General features: G+C 31.7%; 1 protein-coding gene across 1 annotated transcript in view; it reads right to left on the reverse strand.

Annotated features, from left to right (window-relative positions):
* Positions 1-20,884, reverse strand: part of LOC127707562 (membrane metallo-endopeptidase-like 1) — a 39,295-nt gene that overhangs the window by 12,691 nt on the left and 5,720 nt on the right. The window contains exons 2-6 of the mRNA XM_052212160.1: positions 16,335-16,412; positions 15,220-15,337; positions 13,796-13,909; positions 12,717-12,871; positions 3,967-4,083 (exon numbers count right to left, since the gene is read on the reverse strand). Coding sequence (XP_052068120.1) covers positions 3,967-4,083; positions 12,717-12,871; positions 13,796-13,909; positions 15,220-15,337; positions 16,335-16,361 — 531 coding nt within the window. The 5' untranslated portion in view covers positions 16,362-16,412. The remainder of the gene's footprint in view (positions 1-3,966; positions 4,084-12,716; positions 12,872-13,795; positions 13,910-15,219; positions 15,338-16,334; positions 16,413-20,884) is intronic.

Raw genomic sequence — 20,884 nt, forward strand, 5'->3', positions numbered from 1 at the left:
CATTGACATAGATCAAAAACAATAGTGGACCCAGTAAGCTACCTTGAGGGACACCACATGTAATATTACACACTTCTGAAATCACCCCATTTACACTTACAACCTGTTTTCTGTTTGTTAAATATGACTCAAACCAAGGTATAGATCTAACCCCAATTACTTCTAATTTGTCACATAATATCTTGTGATCTACTCTGTCAAATGCCTTCTGTAGGTCTAATAGGACCATGCCTGTAAAAAGACCTTTGGCTGTTTGAGCTTTAATGTGATCTATCAAGTGAATGAGACAAGAATCAGTTGAATATGAACTTCTAAATCCTGATTGAAACTCAAATAATAAATTATTTGAAATCAAAAATTTTTCAAGTTGCTTATAGGCAGCTTTTTCTAGAATTTTAGAAACAATACTTAAAATACTGACAGGCCTGTAATTTTCAGGCTTAAGTCTGTCATTTTTCTTAAATAGGGGCTTGACCTTAGCCATTTTCAGATCGTCAGGTACCGTACCCTCAGATGTAGATAAATTTATCAAGAAAGTAATGGGTATTTTCAGAATTGGGGCTGCATCCTTAAGAAACCTTGCTGGAATACCATCTAGGCCCATGCTCTTACTTATATTAAACTGCATAGTTCTTTATACACAAACTCCTCTGCTACATGCTTTAGATTAAAAAAAATATCTGATTTCCTTCTCTGAACATAAAAGGATCTAACAATATTTGTAGTGGCACTATATAAACCCTTTGCAGTTGGTAGTTTTTCTACCAGTTTTGCAGCTATAGTTGTAAAAAACATGTTAAAATTAATTTGATATTTTTTTTGTTATCGTGACAGTTTTGCCCATCAATATTTAATACTATATTAGGATTTGATTTAGGATCTTTTTGATATCCTAAATTTTTAAAACTTTTCCAAAGTTGTTTTGGGTTATTTCTATTTTCTTCAATTTCACTGCTGTAATAGTCAGATTTTGCAGTTTTGCATGATCGTTGAACATGATTTCTAAGTTTACTAAACTTTTTGAAATCTTCAGGATTTTTAGAAGTCTTAAAATCAGATAAAAATTTGTCTCTCTGCTGAATATCTATTAAAATTTCAGCTGACATCCATGGTTCTGTTCTTTGTTTAATACAAACTTCTTTAAGAGGGGCAACACTGTCAAGAATATCCATAAAAATTTCTTTAAAAACTGACCAGGCCTCATTTATGTCTGAGGCACTGAAACACCTTTCCCATTTTGCTTTAGTAAGCTTAGCTATAAATTCATCTTTATTATAAGATTTCACAGATCTGACTTTGACATTACTGTGCTTATTATATACAGATTTTGCTAATTTTCTAGTACAATATACCATACAATGATCACTAAAACCAATATTTAGTACACCAGACTGAGAAATTTTCTCTGTATTATTACATAAAATATGATCTATTACAGATGCTGTAAATTCTGTTATTCTTGTTGGCTCTTTAATAATTTGACTTAAATTAAACAATTTTAAAAGCGCATTAAAAGATTTATACAGTGATCCACTCTGATCTTTAAAACATATGTTCAAATCACCAAGTAATATAATTTCACAATCCTCTCTTAGCTGAGACAAAAAATTTTCAAATTTCTCAACAAAATTACAATTTTGAGGGGGTCGATAACAAGTCCCGACAAAAATAGGTTTAGATTTTGGTAATAATAATTCAATACACAAAAATTCATCATTATTGTTTATTTCGTCCAAATTTATTGGCGTAAACGCAAGATTTTCTTGAATGTACATACACACACCACCTCCACATCTGTTACGGTCTTTTCTGAGGATAGTGTATCCAGGGATGTTAGCCTCTGTATTGGTTATCGTTTCATCAAACCAGGTCTCGGTTACAGATATCACTGCTGCTTTTGTTTTAAACGCAATAGTTTGTAGCTCAGGAATTTTTGTAAGTAACGAGCGGGCATTCAGGTGAATAAAGTGCATTCCCTTCTGGAAACATTTAAAGACTTCATCAGAATGTAAATTGTCATTTTTTGTAGCTTCGGTAGAACTCACCGACTCTGGTTCACAATTGTTACCATCGTATTGATATTGGTCATCATCCTCGAAAAAAGAGTCTGAGAAATTTGGCAATTGACATTTCGAACAATACCATTCATCATCACTTTGAGATAGGATGTTGTATGATGTTACCGTGATATTCATGCATTTAATGTGGAACCATAGATCACATTGGTCACACATTATTGCTTTCTGGTTGGAACGAACAGACTTTGTACAGCTGCCGCATGGGTATTTCACTGGGCCAGGATTGGAAGCTATGTCACCACATACCAGAATGTTTATAAGAGAAAAAAGTGCTTTTCCATTTCGGGCATGGAGGCCGCCATTTTTAAATTTTCGTAGGTTGTTTTGCATCAGATAATTTTCAACTGATAAGTCATTAATTTTCAAATGTTCTATGTTCGTACTGGCATAATATCCTAGATCTTCAGCTTTAACAAGTACTTGCTCATAGTAGTGGTCTCTAGGTGGATAAAATCGAGTTAAAATACTTATAAAAAGGAGAGCAAAATTTAGCCACGCCATCTTGGCTGAACCGGAAGGTTCAGTAAGCACTAATATATATATCGTTTTATGTCTTTAAGGTAGTATGGTAGTCTTCGGCCATCTTGGATCGCATGTAGTAGAAAACGATTGATCCAGATTTTGAATGAAATATTAAGCAAATTTTGAGGCAGGAGTACAATTCTTTATATAAAACTTTACATTTAAACGAAGAAAATAAGGTTGTTTTATCTAATTATTACGACTGTTTTTACAAATGTAGAATACCTTATTACTGTTTTAAAATTTTTAAAACTTGTCCGGTAATTTTTCTCTATTTTCTATTATACAAATAAATTATACATTTTTCTGAAAGCATTTCAAAATATGTATCTTCTCATATTTTATTTAAAAATTCTGTCATCTGGCTTTGCTTCGTTACACATAATAATGCCTTTTCTTTGTATATTCCTTACAAAATGAGACAATTTTTCACATCCTGACGCTTGATAGCAGCCTTTTTTGGTCTATTTTTTTATCATATTTAAAAAAAAATACCACTTTTAACTACATTTTAATAAAGTATGAAAAATAAATCTGTCATTTAGTTCATACCCTCATATTGCCTTAAATATTCTACTGTTTTAGGGATTAAGAAACTAACAAAGCGAACACAATACGCGAACAAAACAGAGTGCATTAGTTTAAGAATCATTTGATATTTTCGCAAATGCATTTATAAATTTGAATGGCGCTGAATGCTGTAAATCACACCATCAAAAGAACAATGTAAATATTAACTGATAAGCCGATACTTGGTTTAAACATACGACCCTTTCATTCCTCCGTGACTATGTGTAATTTGTCATAATAATCGTAGCTTTGGATTTTTGAACTTTCATTTGTATTTGTCATGTGAGAACTTGATAAATGATTATTGATATTGGCACAATAGATTTTGTAATCCATGCAAATGATTCAGTTTCATTTTCTTAGTACTACAAGAAACAGATGCTTTTCCGTATGTTTTATCTGTCAAATTTGTATTTTTATGATAAAGAAATAATAATCTAAGGGCAGTGCTAATAAAGACGATTACTAATATTCTAATTGTTAGTGTGTTATATAGTACTCTCAGATATGAGTTGATATTGTCTTGTAACCTTGCCTGAATCGTTTTTATTTTGTTTTAGTGTATTTACGTAAATCAGTTCAATTTTTAAAACATTCGATAAAACTAAATTAGTAGTGAATGGTTCATTTTTTGTTAGATTTTACGATTACTGAACGTATCAGCAGATGCAATATAGCATGACACATCAAAAAGTATTTTCCTCAGTTATATACGATTTTTTTACCTGAAAAGTACATAATAAATAATATCAACCCTTTTCTACTTTGTTCTATTTGTACTTTCAGGCTTTGTTACCTTATCGGGTGGATATCTAAAGTTGAAATCTGCAGGCATTAAGTAACGGAAGCTAGGGATTTCTACTCCGTGGGCAAACAACTCTTCCACTAAATCGTTGGAATATCTGTTGGTAATCTGTAAAGAAAGTTTATGACTTACAATATCATATTTTTAAAAGGCTGTTAACAACGGTAGAGCCAATATATTCACTCTTATGAAATCTGTGTTTACACAATTACCACTGAATACTTTCAAATGAAGACCATAAATGCTTCGACTCAATAGAAACAAATATAGTTTCCAACAAGTAAATGACATTTCAGATTTATTTAAAAAAAGAACTTTTAACCGCGTAGATAACGTACGCCCTTCTGGGCGTACTTGCAATTGACGCTTCGACCAATCTGTACGTCCAATAAATAACGTTAGTATATACTTAGTAGTAAATACAGATAAATTGTATGTGTAATACAATCATTGGCAAGCATGCTGTATCAGCCACCCGTGATGATATCGATATCAGCACGGTTGCAAAGGCTTTATCACACCTTTAATCTGCATGACGTCACGTCATCGATTGCAGTCACTGTTGCAAAGCCTTTATCAAACCCCTAATCTGTATGACGTCATGTCAAACCTATAATCTGTATGACGTCATTTCAAACCTCCTTACCTGTATGACGTCATGTCACATAAAAACATCTACGTGGGGTATATGTATATAATAAAGTGTATATGATATGGCTTTTCCAATATCACACACCGTATCAACCCTCAACCAATATAATCCCTCGAGCAGAGCTCTTGGGATTATATTGGTGTCTCGGGTTGATACGGATGTGATATTGAAAAAGCCATATGATATTCTCTATTTTTATCGCCCTTCCCTTCGCCAATATCACCCTGCTCAGTGCGCGTTCCGTAATTCTAGTATCATGGCAGGCATTACCAGCGAATTCACAATGTCTGAGGAGAACTTATCAGCGACGACACTATGTGTATTTTATTTGCTCGTTCGCTGCGCTCACTCGCCATAAAGGTTCACATTGTGGCTCACGGTTGATATTTTATACTTCTTTACGTTTAATATACTAGAATTCAGCTTCCCAGTCTGAATGACCAAACGATTTATATATTCCCAATATAGATTAGATCTCGGTGAAAGAGAGGCGAAAGAAACCAAAGGAACATTCTAACTCACAAGTCGAAAATAAAATGATAACTCCATGGCTAAAAAAGAAAAATATCAACAGACAAGCAACTGTGCACAAAGCACAAACATAGAAAACTAAAGACTGAGCAACACGAACCCCAAAAATTGTGATGATCTCAGGTGCTCCGGATGGGTAAGCAGATCCTGCTCCGCATGTGCCACCCGTCGTGTTTCTCATGTAAGTACAAACCCGGTGATAAGTCAATTCGGTAGGTCATATTCGGGCGAAAAGGGGACGGGATTTTAGTTACGACAATTGGAACATATCCGTTGTCATCTGTAAAACAGATATTCCATTATGGCCAACCAACTCGTGATGGCGTCCGCAAAATTTACGTTTACATCCGCGACTAACTAAGTCGGTACTGCTACTAGTGGACTTTCCGCTCCTGGGAGTACCATCACTCCAATACAAAGAACAGCTGATACGCTACTAAAATTAAAGTCGAAACTACCTTTGTCAGTTAACCCTAGACGGTTTGGCGCTCATGGCTTTAAGGTATTGAAACATTAAATGCATTTGGCTTATCCGAAGTTCCGGTCTTGAATGCATCTGATGGAGGGTGTTCCATAAACACATAAAGTGCACACTTAAATCGCTATCATAAGACGACATCTATAATCAATGAAAGGTTGTTAAACAAATTTACACTCCTACAAATCATGATATGTTCCAATTGTGTTGTAACCACAATCCCTTCCTCTTTTCCTCGAATGTGACCTAGCAAATTAGACTAATCACCCGGTTTGTACTTACATGAGGAATAAGACGGGTGCCAAATGTGGAGCAAGATCTTCTTACCTTTCCAGAGTACCTGAGATCACCCCCTGTTTTTGGTGGGGTTCGTGTTGCTCAGTCTTTCGTTTTCTATGTGTGTTTTGTGTACTGTTGTGTGTCTTTTCGTTATTTTTCGTTTTTTCCCATGGCATTGTCATTATAAAAATAAGGAGATTTAGCATGATTACCAATGAAACAACTATCTGCCAAAGATCAAATGAAGTGGATGTTTTGAGTTTTTGACTTATGAGTTTGAATGTCCCTTTGGTATCTTTCACCTCTCTATTAAAGAAGTGGGGTTTTGACCTAACTATTTTAAACACATGATATCTTCTTTTAAATGTTTACTATACAGACAACTTATTTCAACTATTTAATGATTTAATGTCACAACGATATGGACAGTGCTGCGTATCGGTATACTTGTATTTCAACTTCATGCAAGTCTTGAAGAAAAACCAGCTTTTCTTTATATTCATTTTGGAGTAATCAATTATGCACTTAAAATTTAACAATCTGTTGTTGATATTTTATCAATAGTTTTGATACAATTTAATGGAGCAAACATAACCAACAATAGCATTCAACTCAAAAAGTGTCACCGTTTCCTTGTTCTTAGCTTGTGTCAATATTTGTTGACTAACAAACGGAACACAGGCGTGAAATCACGGGATTTGTTTCCTGAAGCTAACGTGTATCTAATTCAATTCTTTGTCGTCAACATAATGATTCCTTTTAATATTCTATTTCGTATTGAAATATCCGACATTTATGATGCTAAATCCAAGAAATCATTGATAATTATAGAATCGGATTGTCGGACATCCGGAATCGAAGAACTTCTTTCACTTTGTTAATGGCAGCCCGTTGAGATTGCATATATAACAAATTTTGAAAACAGAACCATCAGAGTTTTCTATTTGTATTGATGTTTTTTTAAATTTTTGCTCTTTAATATTATCAAAGCTCCTGATCAATATTTTCCTGTGTGAATGAATAATCCTTAACGATTTAATTGACACTTTACATTCCTCTTGCTTTGGATAGTATATATGTTGAACATCTTTTAAGCTAATTTCAAAATAAAATTAATCATAGAAAATTCATACAAAAGTTGATGTAAAGTCACACGAAACAACAAATACGACAAACAGCAATGAATTCCAAGAGGAGGGGGAGGGGGGTCAACATTGTTAGTTCATTATTAAAGATATTTCATGGAACATGTAATAGACCTTAAAATAGCAAGTTCAATATGAAACAACAACAATATACACATATGTATGAACCCCAAACTAAGTGATGTCTTAATATTTCGACAGGGTATACGCTTTATTCCTTTAAAGGACTGTTCTAAACCGGACAAACGCCTGCTCGAAACATAAATCCTGGCTTATATGATCTACTTTAATGACCCCAGTCGAATTGTGTAATCCATGAACTAAGGACATAGCATACATTTGGAAAAATCCTGACCTAATATATCCATGCTTCCCAAAAAAAAACATACATGATGATAACTAATAACTTTGTTTTACAGACGATCAGCAAAAAACTACAAAGTCATTCAGAAACAAACAAAAACTTATGAGTCTTATATTTGACAAAGTTCCGTTCCGGAAAACAAAACAAAAATCATGAAAGTTTTTTAAAATCTACGTTATTTTATACTGATTAATACATTTTAATTAGTTTTTGTTATAATTCATTTACTCCCGTTTAATGATACATATGTTAAATGTTTATCAACGTTTGTCTTTATTTACTTTTGTCAAATATAAGCGATTACTTCAAAGACCTGTTTGTCTTAGTTTTCATTTGATCCTGGACCAATAAACATAATCCCATAATTCAAATAAAGGTTGCTTGAGGTAAGTCAATACTAAAACTTAAAGAAAAGGAACAAATATAAAGTTCGTTAAAATAATCCTATAACCAGTCCCATTGATCTTTTGGCTTCTGGCAGTGATGAAACCCTCGTAAAAACCGGGAAATTCCGAAGTTGTCATTTGCTGCTAGGTGGAATATTAAAATCAATGACCTATAATCTGCTATATTCACATTTTTATAACATCACTTGGTTATCTGTCACATATATTTTATTATCTAAAATCTGATATGGATCCTTGCTTAATTTCTGACAGAATTTTAATGTATTCAGACAAGGGCTTTTAAGGGTAAAAGCGATGAAAAAGTCAAAAGAAGAACACTCTACTATGTTTTCAATTTTATAATCGATTTTTGTCTCTTTTGGGAATTTGTCGCATTTATTTTCTCACCAAAGGCATTGTTTAATTTACATATGTTGCAATAAAAACGCTTTAATCCTTGTTGTGAGTTAACTGATATGCATCCCTGGAATCTTGTTACTTTGTGAATTTCCATAAATGTCGCTTCGGAATCTCAGATGCTTTCAACATAAATTTTCAATTAATTATCACTGAACTCTTCTTTAACGTGATGGAAACTGACTCACCTTTTTGTATAAGATAAAGAAAAAAACAGGATTTAAAATCAAAAAGAGTATTGGACCTAACACCAATATTGTATTGAACTTCCTTGGAATAGCTTAATACCAGATCAAGATAACATGACCATATTAAACGTATACCTTTTATGTCTTTGATACAAACTCTAAGCCCGTAAAACGTTGATTTGAAAGATGAAGTATGAATTTGATTATTCCACACAGCATGAAGATTGATGTCGTACTTAGTGCAATAAGAGATAACATTATTTTTCATTATTGATTCATCCACTTCTGGATCTATAAGATCTGGTCGGCTGGCAAATGTTCTCTCGACAGATATCCATTTATGAAGTTACGTTAAAACAATAATTTCATTTTACTTCTCAAGAAAGAAAATAGAAATCTTAATAAAGTTATAATCTTGTTTAGGTCGCAATTTCTTGCCCTTTTTTGCGTGTTTGTCAGGCTCTTATTATCAATATTTATTAATTCCGTATGAGATGCGTGTAGACCGCGAGCAGTAAATGACACTGTTTTGTACTATTTAATAAATATCCTTTGATGTAAGATATTTTTATTTGTTCTATTTGTCAATAAAACAAGCACAACAAGACCCACGAGCATCTGTTTTGTACTGATACGGGATGTCTGTATTAATTATGACTGATTACAAGCTAATTTTGGATAAAGAAAATCAAATTAGTAGTTTTCTACAAAGAAAAATTGATTTTGTTATAGGAAAAACAATAATATTGAATTTTTGCTCGGGAATTACCATTTTCATCTTCTTTAAAGCAACCGAACGAACGGCTTATACTTATTTGTTTAATGTTTAATGTTTCAACGTGTATTTAATATATAATCACCTATTCGTCAACTTTACTGTCAAAGGGTGCTCGATTTACAAAATAAATGTACAAGGTAGAACATATATCAATTGCTATATGTATGGTGCAACGTTTATCAGGAATGCTTAGTGCCAAAAAAAAACACATTACAAGACGTACTACTATATTCAAATTAAAAACAATCTGATTAAGAAGGGCCTATAAGGTCAACAGTATAGAAAAAAAACCCAGCAAATTGGAAAGATAATTGTAAACCAAACCATTTTATCTATAATTCAAACCACCTTAGTTTTGTGTGTTTTTCATTGCATGATTCTGCCAAAAGACTAATATAATCTCATAAGTTAAGTCAAAGTTGTCTTTTACAACAATATTTGAAGATGAAAAAGATTTTTTCTTATAAAATATCTGAAACACATGTATAGGCGTTTCATGGACAGGAATTTTCTAGTATTAACTTAACCTTTGTCCACCAACTCTTTTTTATCATTATAAATATACATTAAGGATTGACTGTCATAAAATATCATATGATTTTTATCAACATATAGATCACAATGAATTCAGTTTTAATAATACTCAATCTAATTGAAATATAAAACTCTGATTTCATTATACTCATGAAGTATAACAAAATCAGAATTCTATATTTTGATTAGATTGATTAATACTAATTCCGTGAACAGTTTATATATGTATTTTCTCTGATGTCACGTTTTAAAACTATTTTTGTTGTTGACTCTTTGGACACACATATATATATATATCTTATGCCTGCCCACCATCTCAATATCCGTATGTAATCCATTTTGCTGCGTTCAACACATTTTTTCTCGTAAATATAAAGTTCAATCTACATCAATAAAACAAGTTGACAATGAAACAGACATCGAATCGATTGTCCAAAAAACCATCAGGTAGTATATGGCCTTCAACGATGGGCATGTGCTCAAACCATAATCAATCTCTCTATTAGGTAGTATATGGCCTTCAACGATAGGCATGTGCTCAAACCATAATCAATCTCTCTATTAGGTAGTATATGGCCTTCAACGATAGGCATGTGCTCAAACCATAATCAATCTCTCTTTTAGGTAGTATATGGCCTTCAACGATAGACATGTTCTCAAACCATAATCAATCTCTCTACTAGGTAGTATATGGCCTTCAACGATAGGCATGTGCTCAAACCATAAGCAATCTCTCTTTTAGGTAGTATATGGCCTTCAACGATGGGTATGTGCTCAAACCATAATCAATCTCGCTATTAGGTAATATATGGCCTTCAACGATTGGCATGTGCTCAAACCATAATCAATCTCTCTACCAGTTAGTATATGGCCTTCAACGATAGGCATGTGCTCAAACCATAATCAAACTCTAATATTACCAAGAGTGTAGAGAAATTTTTCTGTCTGTTTTTGACTGTGCCATTTCTTCTACTGATCTCGGAAATAAGAACAGGATAAAGGAGAGATGGAAATGCTACCCTTCGGTTTTTCGGTGGGTTTCGTGTTGCTGAATCTTTAGTTTTCTGTGTAGTGTTTTGTAGACTGTTGTTTGTTAGTCTTTTTTGTTGTTGTTGGGTTGCCGTTTCATTAACATATACCCAAATTCTCCCTTTATTTATCACTGTCTGTCTTTACTTATTTATAATATATTCTTTCCTCAATTCGCTGGACATTACTCTTTTTTGCAATAAATATTCTCATATGTGCATCTAATTTTTCGCAGATTGTATGTTGTCCCTTTATAAATCAATTTAGAGTCTCACTTTCACATGGGTTTTTTAGAATTAATTTGCTATCCCCATTGACCTCAACTGTTAGAATGTACAACAATCAATTTCTAAATTGAAATGATGTTTTAGTTGTCATGATAACAGTTTCACCGTTAGTGCTATTAGACATCTCCTTTTAATCTCCAGAACAATGATTATTATTGTTTTCACGAACATTGTGTTTTGTAAACGTTCGTAATAATTGTAACATTCTATCTGAAATTTAGTTTTAACGATTTTCACTTAATTTTTTCAAACAGATTGCCATAATCACAAGAACTCTTATCTGTTGATTTGTGTAATGCATCGTAGACTGAATTGTATGGAAATGCAATGATATAGATTTGTAATTTAGTTTTTTATAAAAAAAATTAACTTTTTTTATTATTGACTTTTTGACTTGTAAATAGCAGTTAACTTGATTTTGTCAAATTCGGTATCGTATTGCATTTTAATCTAATTTCCTTTCTGTCACCACATTTACTTCGACATTATATCGTGTTTAACAACTTGTCTTTTGTTTCAGATCGAGGCCGAAACAATTGAATAGTCACGTGTCCTTACTATTCCGGCCTTTTGTCTCCCTAATAGCTATTTCCATGTCTTGATTTTAATGGATTGAGGTTTTTCTAATTTCATAATGATTGTAAAAAGAGACGCATTGTGTTAAAAAAAATAGATACCTGTTTTGAGCATTTCATGATACCATATGAAGTTTTAGTTTTTTAGCTTGGTAATTTTGAGACCAGCAGTTCAGCCTAATTATAATGATCTATAAATATCAAAGAGATACAATATCTTCCTTTTTAATGATTTTGAAACGGAAAATCCCAATGGTTTGCCATCAATCAAAGAGTGCTTTGGAATTAATTAAATTATGCTAGAAATCTAATATTTATATGAACTAGTAAGATAAGAATTGTTTTTAAATTATATGTATTCTTAACAGTACATTTTTAGTGTGATCCCGAAAAAAACTCTAAGGAATGAATGGAACAATTTGCGTGGAATATGTTTTGGTAGACTTTAAGTAAAATTATCGACTTAGACAAGAACTACTACCAAAAAATAACGCAAATTTAAAACGCAAAAACACTTAGTATATTCTTTCTCATACTTCTGTCCATTATCTTTCAAATTTCAAATATGCTAAAAAACTATCTCAGAAAAAACACTTTGCTTGTATCAAAAACCAAGTGTAGTAATTCACTCATAGTCAATGCAGTCAAAATGCTAAAATAATAAGAAATTGGATATCTAAGATTTGAAAACAACCTTTAAAAAAAATGAATATTTTTAAAATATCATGCAATGAAAATATTATTCAATGCTACACAGTGCCGTTGAAGACAAGTGTGATTAAACATCACAAATTGCAATATTCTAATATATTAATTTGAAGCTATTTGTTACTATATCATCAGACGGGAAGGCCCTTGCAGAATATGAAAAAGAGAGTAAAGAGCTCTTTGTAATGACCAAGTTTTCATCATACTGGTTGAATATAACTCTATAAAGTTGCTTCAATACACTATTCCTGCCAAGTTTTGTATGAATGTCCCAATTGCCGCATGAGTTTACATGATTTGTAATTTGTTTTGCCACTAAAACCATATAGAGAGTGCCATCATATTTACATGTCTATGTGAAAGTTTACTTCTTTTAAAACAAGAACTTACGGTGATATCTCCATTTTTCTTTACTATTGCTTTGAAGAGAGGCGTAGCTCCATACTGCTTCATAACTATTGCTAGTAATCTTGTGACGTAGTTCTTCGTCTCATTTTTCATATTCACCCCATTATTGGACTTCACGGTGACTAGGAGATTTCTTACTGCAAACAATAGAAAACAAAACAAATAAACAAAATGATATTAGTGATTCACATTAATTATTCAAGGAAAAATCTTATATTTGGTGAAATAAATTCTTGTTTAGTTGACAACTTGTTCTATCGTGGCATTTTTCGCTGAAAGTGGTATGTCATAGTCAAATTGTAATGTCAATAATGACAAATATCTCTATTCCTGGGATAAATTGAAGTTCGCAAACAAAATAATTTGCAGAAATTTATGGAGGCTAATGAGTTATGTCAAAGAATAACAATAAATGGCAAATTCAGCATTTGAAAACATAAATATTCGTTTCCATCTGACATTAAGATTCAAGCAGAGACTTGAGGTTAATGCACACGGTTAAAAGAGTAATGGCTACTATTTTCGGCGCGTTTCTGCTACACTAATTACAGACGACATTTATCTGAATTGTAGACTTAACACAATAATGCAAAGACAAACGAAATGTGATAATTTCTTACAGCAAACGAAATATTCTCAGATCAATAAAGAGTATCGTCACCTCTGAGAAATCCCAGTAAATTGGATTATATCAACAAATTCATTCTTTGATAGGAAAGTTAACGTCCCACTATAACTTAAGTTCTGTCCGTGACTTCTGTACATGAAGATGGATTGGAAGATAATTCCATTAATATTCCATTACAGTTTGTTTCAATAAATGAAAAAAAGTGTTGCTAGTTGTACAAAATATTTTACGCAACTAATTCGTTCTCCACGCTCTAACGAGATTTGAAAATAAACCATGAAAGCTGATTTACATAATAAAACACGATGCGACTATATGGTAAATCAGAAAGACCGTCTCCATCATTTAAAAACATATTCTTCACAAATATTCATTATAATGAAAAAGATATATTGGTTTTACTTATTTGAATTGGGTTCCGGAATATACTTACGCTTCTCCCGGGCTGTTACTAATGTTTCTTTCTCGTCTTTGCAATCTCTATATAGTACTTTAACAGTTCTGCGAGCTTCTGATTCAGTAGATGAAATTGGTGTTGACAATGAATCTACAGAATTATTAACTAAGTGTACAGAAAAATATAATTTATAAGAGATCGGGTGTTTCTGAAATGACAATCTTTTTTTTCAGAAAAGGAATCGCCAAAAATATCGCATAGAATAACAGACCACATCAACCATAGACATATATTTGCCATTCTTTTCCAATTATCTAAATTAACAATACTCTTTGGTGTGTTGTATTGATGTTGCATATTTTGAATATTGTTTATGGGCGGCTATCTTTAAATATTCTGATTATTTTTCATACCAGAGATGATATGATAGCACTAACAACAGACTAACTAACGAAACTTAGTACTAGGATAATTTTTATTTGTGATTCTTTTATTATACCCGGTTAAACGAAGTGGGGGTATATAGTGATCGGGGTGTCCGTCCGTTTGTCTGTTTGTTCTTCCATCAGCACCAATTTTTACTTAAACAAAGACTAAAATTTTCAAAGAAATTTTCACATAGTGATTATAGTCTTAATTACGTAATGTACTTGAGTATCTTTTGTTATACACTTTTTGATCAGAATGAATTTTAAGGTTTTTCATACAAAAACATAACTTTTCCCTTTCATATTATAGGGGTGAACATCCCCATCCACAACTTCTCCTAAACCAGTGAATGGATTTCGATCAAACTTTTGCAGATTTTTCATGACATAATGCCATTGTGCAGCTCTTATTTTACTATTCATCAGAATGATATCTGTGGTTTATCATACAAAAACATAGACTTTTCCCTTTCATGTTATGATTATTACATCCCCTATCGGCAACTTTTTCTATAATTTCAATCGAACTTTTGCAGATTTTTCATGACTTAATGCCATTATCCACATCCTTTTTTATCAGAATGATTTCTGGGGTTTCCAATACAAAAATATGGATTTTGACGTTTCAATTTATGATTATTCTTCATGTCATAATGATTTTAATGGTTCCCATAACAAACAATGTTCTTAACCTTCTTACTGGTGTCAAGTTGGTATCAATTTTCGAGCTCTGTTCACAGTACTTCTACTTATTATCTGTAATATCTATAAATAGTGGCAAACCAAAAAGTCTTACAACGGCATCACTGCTAGACAAACTATGTTTATTAAGGTTAAAGAATACACATTTTGTATGTTGTTACGTTCATTGTAATTTTAATCAAAGATATTACTAGAATTATCATGATACAGCATAATGTTAAGACAGATAGTTTTACGAAAATCTATACAATGTTTTCAAATCATAATTTTGTTCGCCGAAATCTAAATACCACATATTTTATGAATCTCTTTATTGAAAACATCTTTTACCTTCTAAATAAGATCCGAACTTCTCCCGTAAAACGTCTGGGACTTCTCGGACTCTTTGGCTTTCCCATGACAGATGTGATTGGTGATGAAAGCCTCCACATGCAAATTCGTAAAAATCCTATTTCAAAAATGAAAAGGTAGATTAATTGCCAAATGTTTTAGCTAATACAATTATTTTTTGATAGATTCATATCTGACATAATCTAAGGAATTTTTCTTGCTTTTCCTATCAAGATAATGAATTTTGTCTAAAAGCCCAAGCACCCAAGAAATTGCATGTCTGCAAATATTGGCAGATTTCAAAGATTTATTCAAACCACTGAATTTCAATCAAGTTATTAATCAGATACTCTGTTTCAATTATTAACTTGATAAATAAATCCATACTACAATTGACAAGATCGTTTATGCAATAAGACGTATGCAAATTTCAATACACAACGCGTTAAAAGGCTGTTAGTTGTCATACTTAATATTCTGTTTGCAATGATGACAGCTCGTTTTGAATTGTTAATGAATTAAGGAGACTATGTCAATTGAAAATGATGACTACAAATAAAAATATAATAGTGTATATATATTCAGTCCTTATTATTGACACTTAATGCGTAAGTACAGTTAATAGAAATGAACATGGCCTTAGTGTCTTTTCAAATAATTCTTCCTTAAAATTTCCAATACAGGAAAGTCACTGAAGTGAACATCAATTTTAACAACAACAAAATCCATAAATGGGTTTCGGATTACGCAAAAATAAGATTTTGACGATACTTTTGTGTATTTGTAAAGAAATAAAAACTTAAGACGTGTTAAGAAATATGATTTATTTTTCCCAGTAGGTTTTCATGGGATGATTAAATACCCCTAATTCAATGTTTATTTGACATTAATCAATAAATGACCAGCTTAACAATGATAGCAAACAACAAATTCTGCCTATCTAATTTTGTAAATTTGTCCTTTGTATGCACGAAGGTGCGATATTAAACCTTTGACAACTCTGGTGAGATATCCAATTTATTATTGAATTCCTTACTGACCAGTGTAGCGCGTGCTTCGAAGTAGACGTTAAATTAACTGGTCAAGTGTTTTGATTGGGTGACGAAGATAATTACCTCACATGGGTTTGCGTTCGTGTTCATCCGTGATAAGACCGACGCTGCTTGGTGGATACAATCAGACGTTTCACAAACCTACAAAACACAATCAACCAAAGACTATATAAATATGCAATGGCTTGACATAAACTTAAGTTAAGCTAATTTCCATGATAACGTTTTGGCCTTATAAGCTCAAGATGGAAATCTAATGAAATGTCAAATACGTCAATGTATCAAAAGTCTTAAGGAACGCAGCTATATAGCTTCGTTAAGAATAAAAATAGATAACGTCAATATGCACATCCTCCAATGAAATGATTGGAAAGTTTTAAAAACAGTACAATGCAAAACATTCATGCAGCTTGACAGAAACATAGATCTTATCTATTCTTTGTAAATAAAGTGGACCTCACTTTCGTAATTCCAAAGATAGTTTTAAATATATACATCACTGGAAAAAATTATTAATTGAGAAATATACTTTAATATAAGTTAACAAGACGTTCAAGTTATGAATAAATTGGTTGTCGCGTTTAAATATTAACAAGTGAAAATAAAATTATATGTATAACAGGTGTATTTCTTAAGTCTTGTGAAACTTCAAACTGAAATAAAGTAGTTGAATATGTTTTACATACTTGAATGGCTTAGTTTAAAACACGTGTTCGTGGACTTTCTTGTAAAAGGAAATCCTAAATCTTATCAAAATCTTTAGAAATGTACTACTAATGAATTATTGTCTTTCCATACTCTTATTCGCCGATAGCTTTTCCGAATGCAGTGACCTTAACCATTGGACTACTCGTTAGAAATTCGACAACCGCATATCCTCACCCGTGATGAAAAAGGAAACAAACGTGCACTGGAAAGTAGACATTAAGTGTAGTGTTAATTGATTATTTTACAAAAAATTTAATACACCAAAATCATTTAACAACTATTATGACAAAATGATTAACAAATGAAAACGCATGGAACATATTGAAAATATTAAAGATCGCTCTATCATCTCACTTATTTTTCACGTGCTCCATGCATGTTTGTTGATTGTTTATTAAGGTTAAGATTACACGGGAGGAAATTATGAAAGCCGTGAAAAAGGCTAAAAATAACGAATCACCGGGTGAAACCAAGTGATTAATGGATATATTGCTTCTTCTCTTGATTGTATGGTTGATATTTATGTACATTTGTTTAATATTGTATTTGATACGGGAATCTTGCCTGAGGCTTGGCTTATAGGAAACGTAATACCTATTTTCAAAAACAAGGGGAGCAAATTGGACGCCAAAAATTATAGACCTATTACACTTTTGTCTTGTCTATCGAAAGTTTTCACGTCTATTCTTAACAATAGACTTAGTGATTTTATTGAAAATTATAATATCCTAAATGAAAACCAAGCAGATTTCCGGCAAGGTAATTCCACAACGGATCATATGTTTTCATTACACGCTTTATTTGAATTATTACGGGTGAAAAAGAAAAAACTCTTTTGTGTATTTGTCGATTTTGAAAAAGCTTTTGATTTTATACATCGAAATTCATTATTTTTTAAAATTGATATTGAACCATGTAAACGGAAAATTTCTAAGAATTATTTAAAACATGTATGATGATGTCAAATCTAGAATTGTTCATAATTCAGAAGTCTCTGATATCTTTGTCTGCGAAACAGGCGTTAGACAAGGAGAAAAATCTTTCTCCTCTGCTTTTTTCACTATATCTAAATGATCTACAAGGATTTTTAGAAAATTCTAATATTGATGGAATTCAGTCTGTTACACTTGATATTGAGAACGAACTTTTTGTATATTTTAAAAATTTTCTATTATTGTATGCATATGATACAATACTATACTTGCGGAATCTAGCCATGACTTACAATGTATGTTGGATAAAATTTCAGAGTATTGTAAAGAGTGGAAACTAAAAATTAACATCAATAAAACGAAAATTATGGTATTTTCAAGAGGTAGAATACCTCGAAACTTGATATTTAATATAGATGGAAATGAAATTGAGATAGTCAGTAGCTATAAATATCTTGGTATTATATTTTCTAGAAGTGGCTCATTTCTTTCCACCAGAAAATATCTACGTGACCAGGCGATTCAAGCAATGTATGCTGTAATATAAATTTCCAGACTTAATAATTTGTCGATCGAGTGCCAACTAGATATGTTTGATAAGGCTATTGTTCCTATATTAACATATGGGTGCGAAATATGGGGATTCGAAAATTTAGATATTCTTGAGAGAGTTCATTTGCGTTTTTGCAAGCATATATTACGTCTAAAAAATTAAACCCCAAATTTTATGGTGTATGGTGAGCTGGGAAGATACCCTATTTCAGTTACCGTCAAGTCACGTATGATTAGTGTCTGGTGTTGCTTACAAGAAGGAAAAGAGAGCAAAATATCATGTTTATTATATAATCTGTTACATGTTAATCTCAATAATTTTGGTTATGAAAATAAATGGTTATCTTATATAAAGAAAATTTTTAATGATTGTAGAATGTCAAATGTATGGCAAAGTCATTATGTATTTTAGAAACGCTGGGTTGTATTAAGTGTTCATCAAAGATTAAGAGACCAGTTCACTCAAGAATGGTCATCAGAAATGAACAATTCGCCAAAAGGTTTATGTTATAGATTGTATAAAAATGTTTTTAAATTTAAACACTATTTGTCAGTGCTACCATTCAATTTATTAATAACCTTAAACTATGTAAATTTAGATGTGGAAATCACCGTTAGCCGATTGAGACGGGAAGGTGGCACAACATACCAAGATCTGATAGATTGTGTCACCTTTGCGACTCAGTTGACATCGGTGACGAATACCATTATATTATGTCTTGTAATTTTTTCAAAGACGAAAGAAACAAATATTTACCGCAATATTGTAAATCTAATGTAAATGTTATAAAATTTAAACAAGTATACTCAAATCGAAATTGTGTTGAACTTGAGAATTTATTAAATGTATTTCTGTGAAAGTCTATCCTCCTGGTTAAAACAACTATTGTATATTTATTTATCTTTTGTCCAAATATATATTTATAATATATATTAACAATAATTTGTATTTCACACATGCTATATTCAATATTTGTTATTATTGTAATATTTCTTCTCTGTAACTATGTATTTGGTTTATGAGAATAAAGATCATTCAGTAAACTTCAGCAACAAAATCCGAAAGTTGATAAGCATTCAATGTTTTCGATCAACACTCACTCAATGAAATATGTTTTGTGGGTTACACGTTATGGTCATTGGATTTGTTATAATGTAAAAAAAAAAACGTGCATAGAGAAAACAGTTTAGTATATATGCATGCATTAGTTCAATAATTTCCTTTACATTGAACAACAAGTAATTCGTTTCATACAACTTTAACACAGACTGATAAATGGTTGCTGTAAGTATTCCATGCATCTTCTGACGAGTTAGTATAACTATGTGCATGATTTTAAAATTAGCTGAACCGAATTTAGGAACGAATAATTTTTACTGCCGCTGGTGAACGGAGTAAAATAGTTTCAATGAATATAATTCATAAATGGTTATTCTATGAAAAATTGTAACTCGAGGTCTTTAACACTCAAAAATATTTACATTTTCAAAAAAAAATGTTTTTTTTTTTTTTATTTTATCGACATAGAGGCGTATGATAAATGCTCACTGCAGCACGTTTGCCTCTCATCGAGGGTGTTATTGTCTTGCGAAAGAGTTCCAAACCATCTTGTTTTTTAACCAAGTTACCCTATACCAGAGTATCTTATCAAGGGTATTAGCTACAAAGACACACTTTTTAAGTTTCCAGTCCTAACTATTGTTGTATTGGAGTTGTAATCATAAAGCCTTATGTTTGCCTGTTTGGTGTGGAAGCATAGCTTTAATTGAGGCATAACTGGCTTTTCGGTAGATTTTCTCTTTTCTGTAAATTTACACTGAAGATTCTTTCAAACTCACTTACATACAAATTTAAAGAAGTGTGTTGTATATGAGTAATGAGACAGCAACCAAACGATATTCAAAGTCAAAAGAAATATATTTTACCAGTATTTGTGACTGCTTATATTATTCATTTCTAAATCATGCAATTGTACAAAACAAAACTATTTTGATGCGGACCTTATAAACGGTTTTGATTGTTGTGTATAGTCATTTTTCGATTTCGATTTCGCTCTCTTACTTTGCAGCATACCTTATAAATTATCCCAGAAGCACATGCGCACTGGAATGGAAATTACAACTCTACAAGTCCAAGCAATACTTAGGTGTATATATTTTACTTTAAAGCGCAAACACTTGGTCCTTTTAATATGTTATAGCGTATAACTGTCAATTATATACAATTTTACATATAAATAAATACAATTTTCAAAAAAAATTTCAAACGTAACATTTAAATGGACTTAAAAAATTACTTGTTTGTGTTAAGAAGGAAAATTATTATGTCCTTTTCTTGAATATGAAACATTAAAAATGTATAAGCTACACAAATTTCAAACAAAATAGCAATAATGATAAAAGAATAATTATGAATAATGA

The sequence above is a fragment of the Mytilus californianus genome, unplaced genomic scaffold (genome assembly GCF_021869535.1).
Source record: "Mytilus californianus isolate M0D057914Y unplaced genomic scaffold, xbMytCali1.0.p SCAF_7, whole genome shotgun sequence".
In the NCBI taxonomy this organism is placed as follows: Eukaryota; Metazoa; Mollusca; class Bivalvia; order Mytilida; family Mytilidae; genus Mytilus; species Mytilus californianus.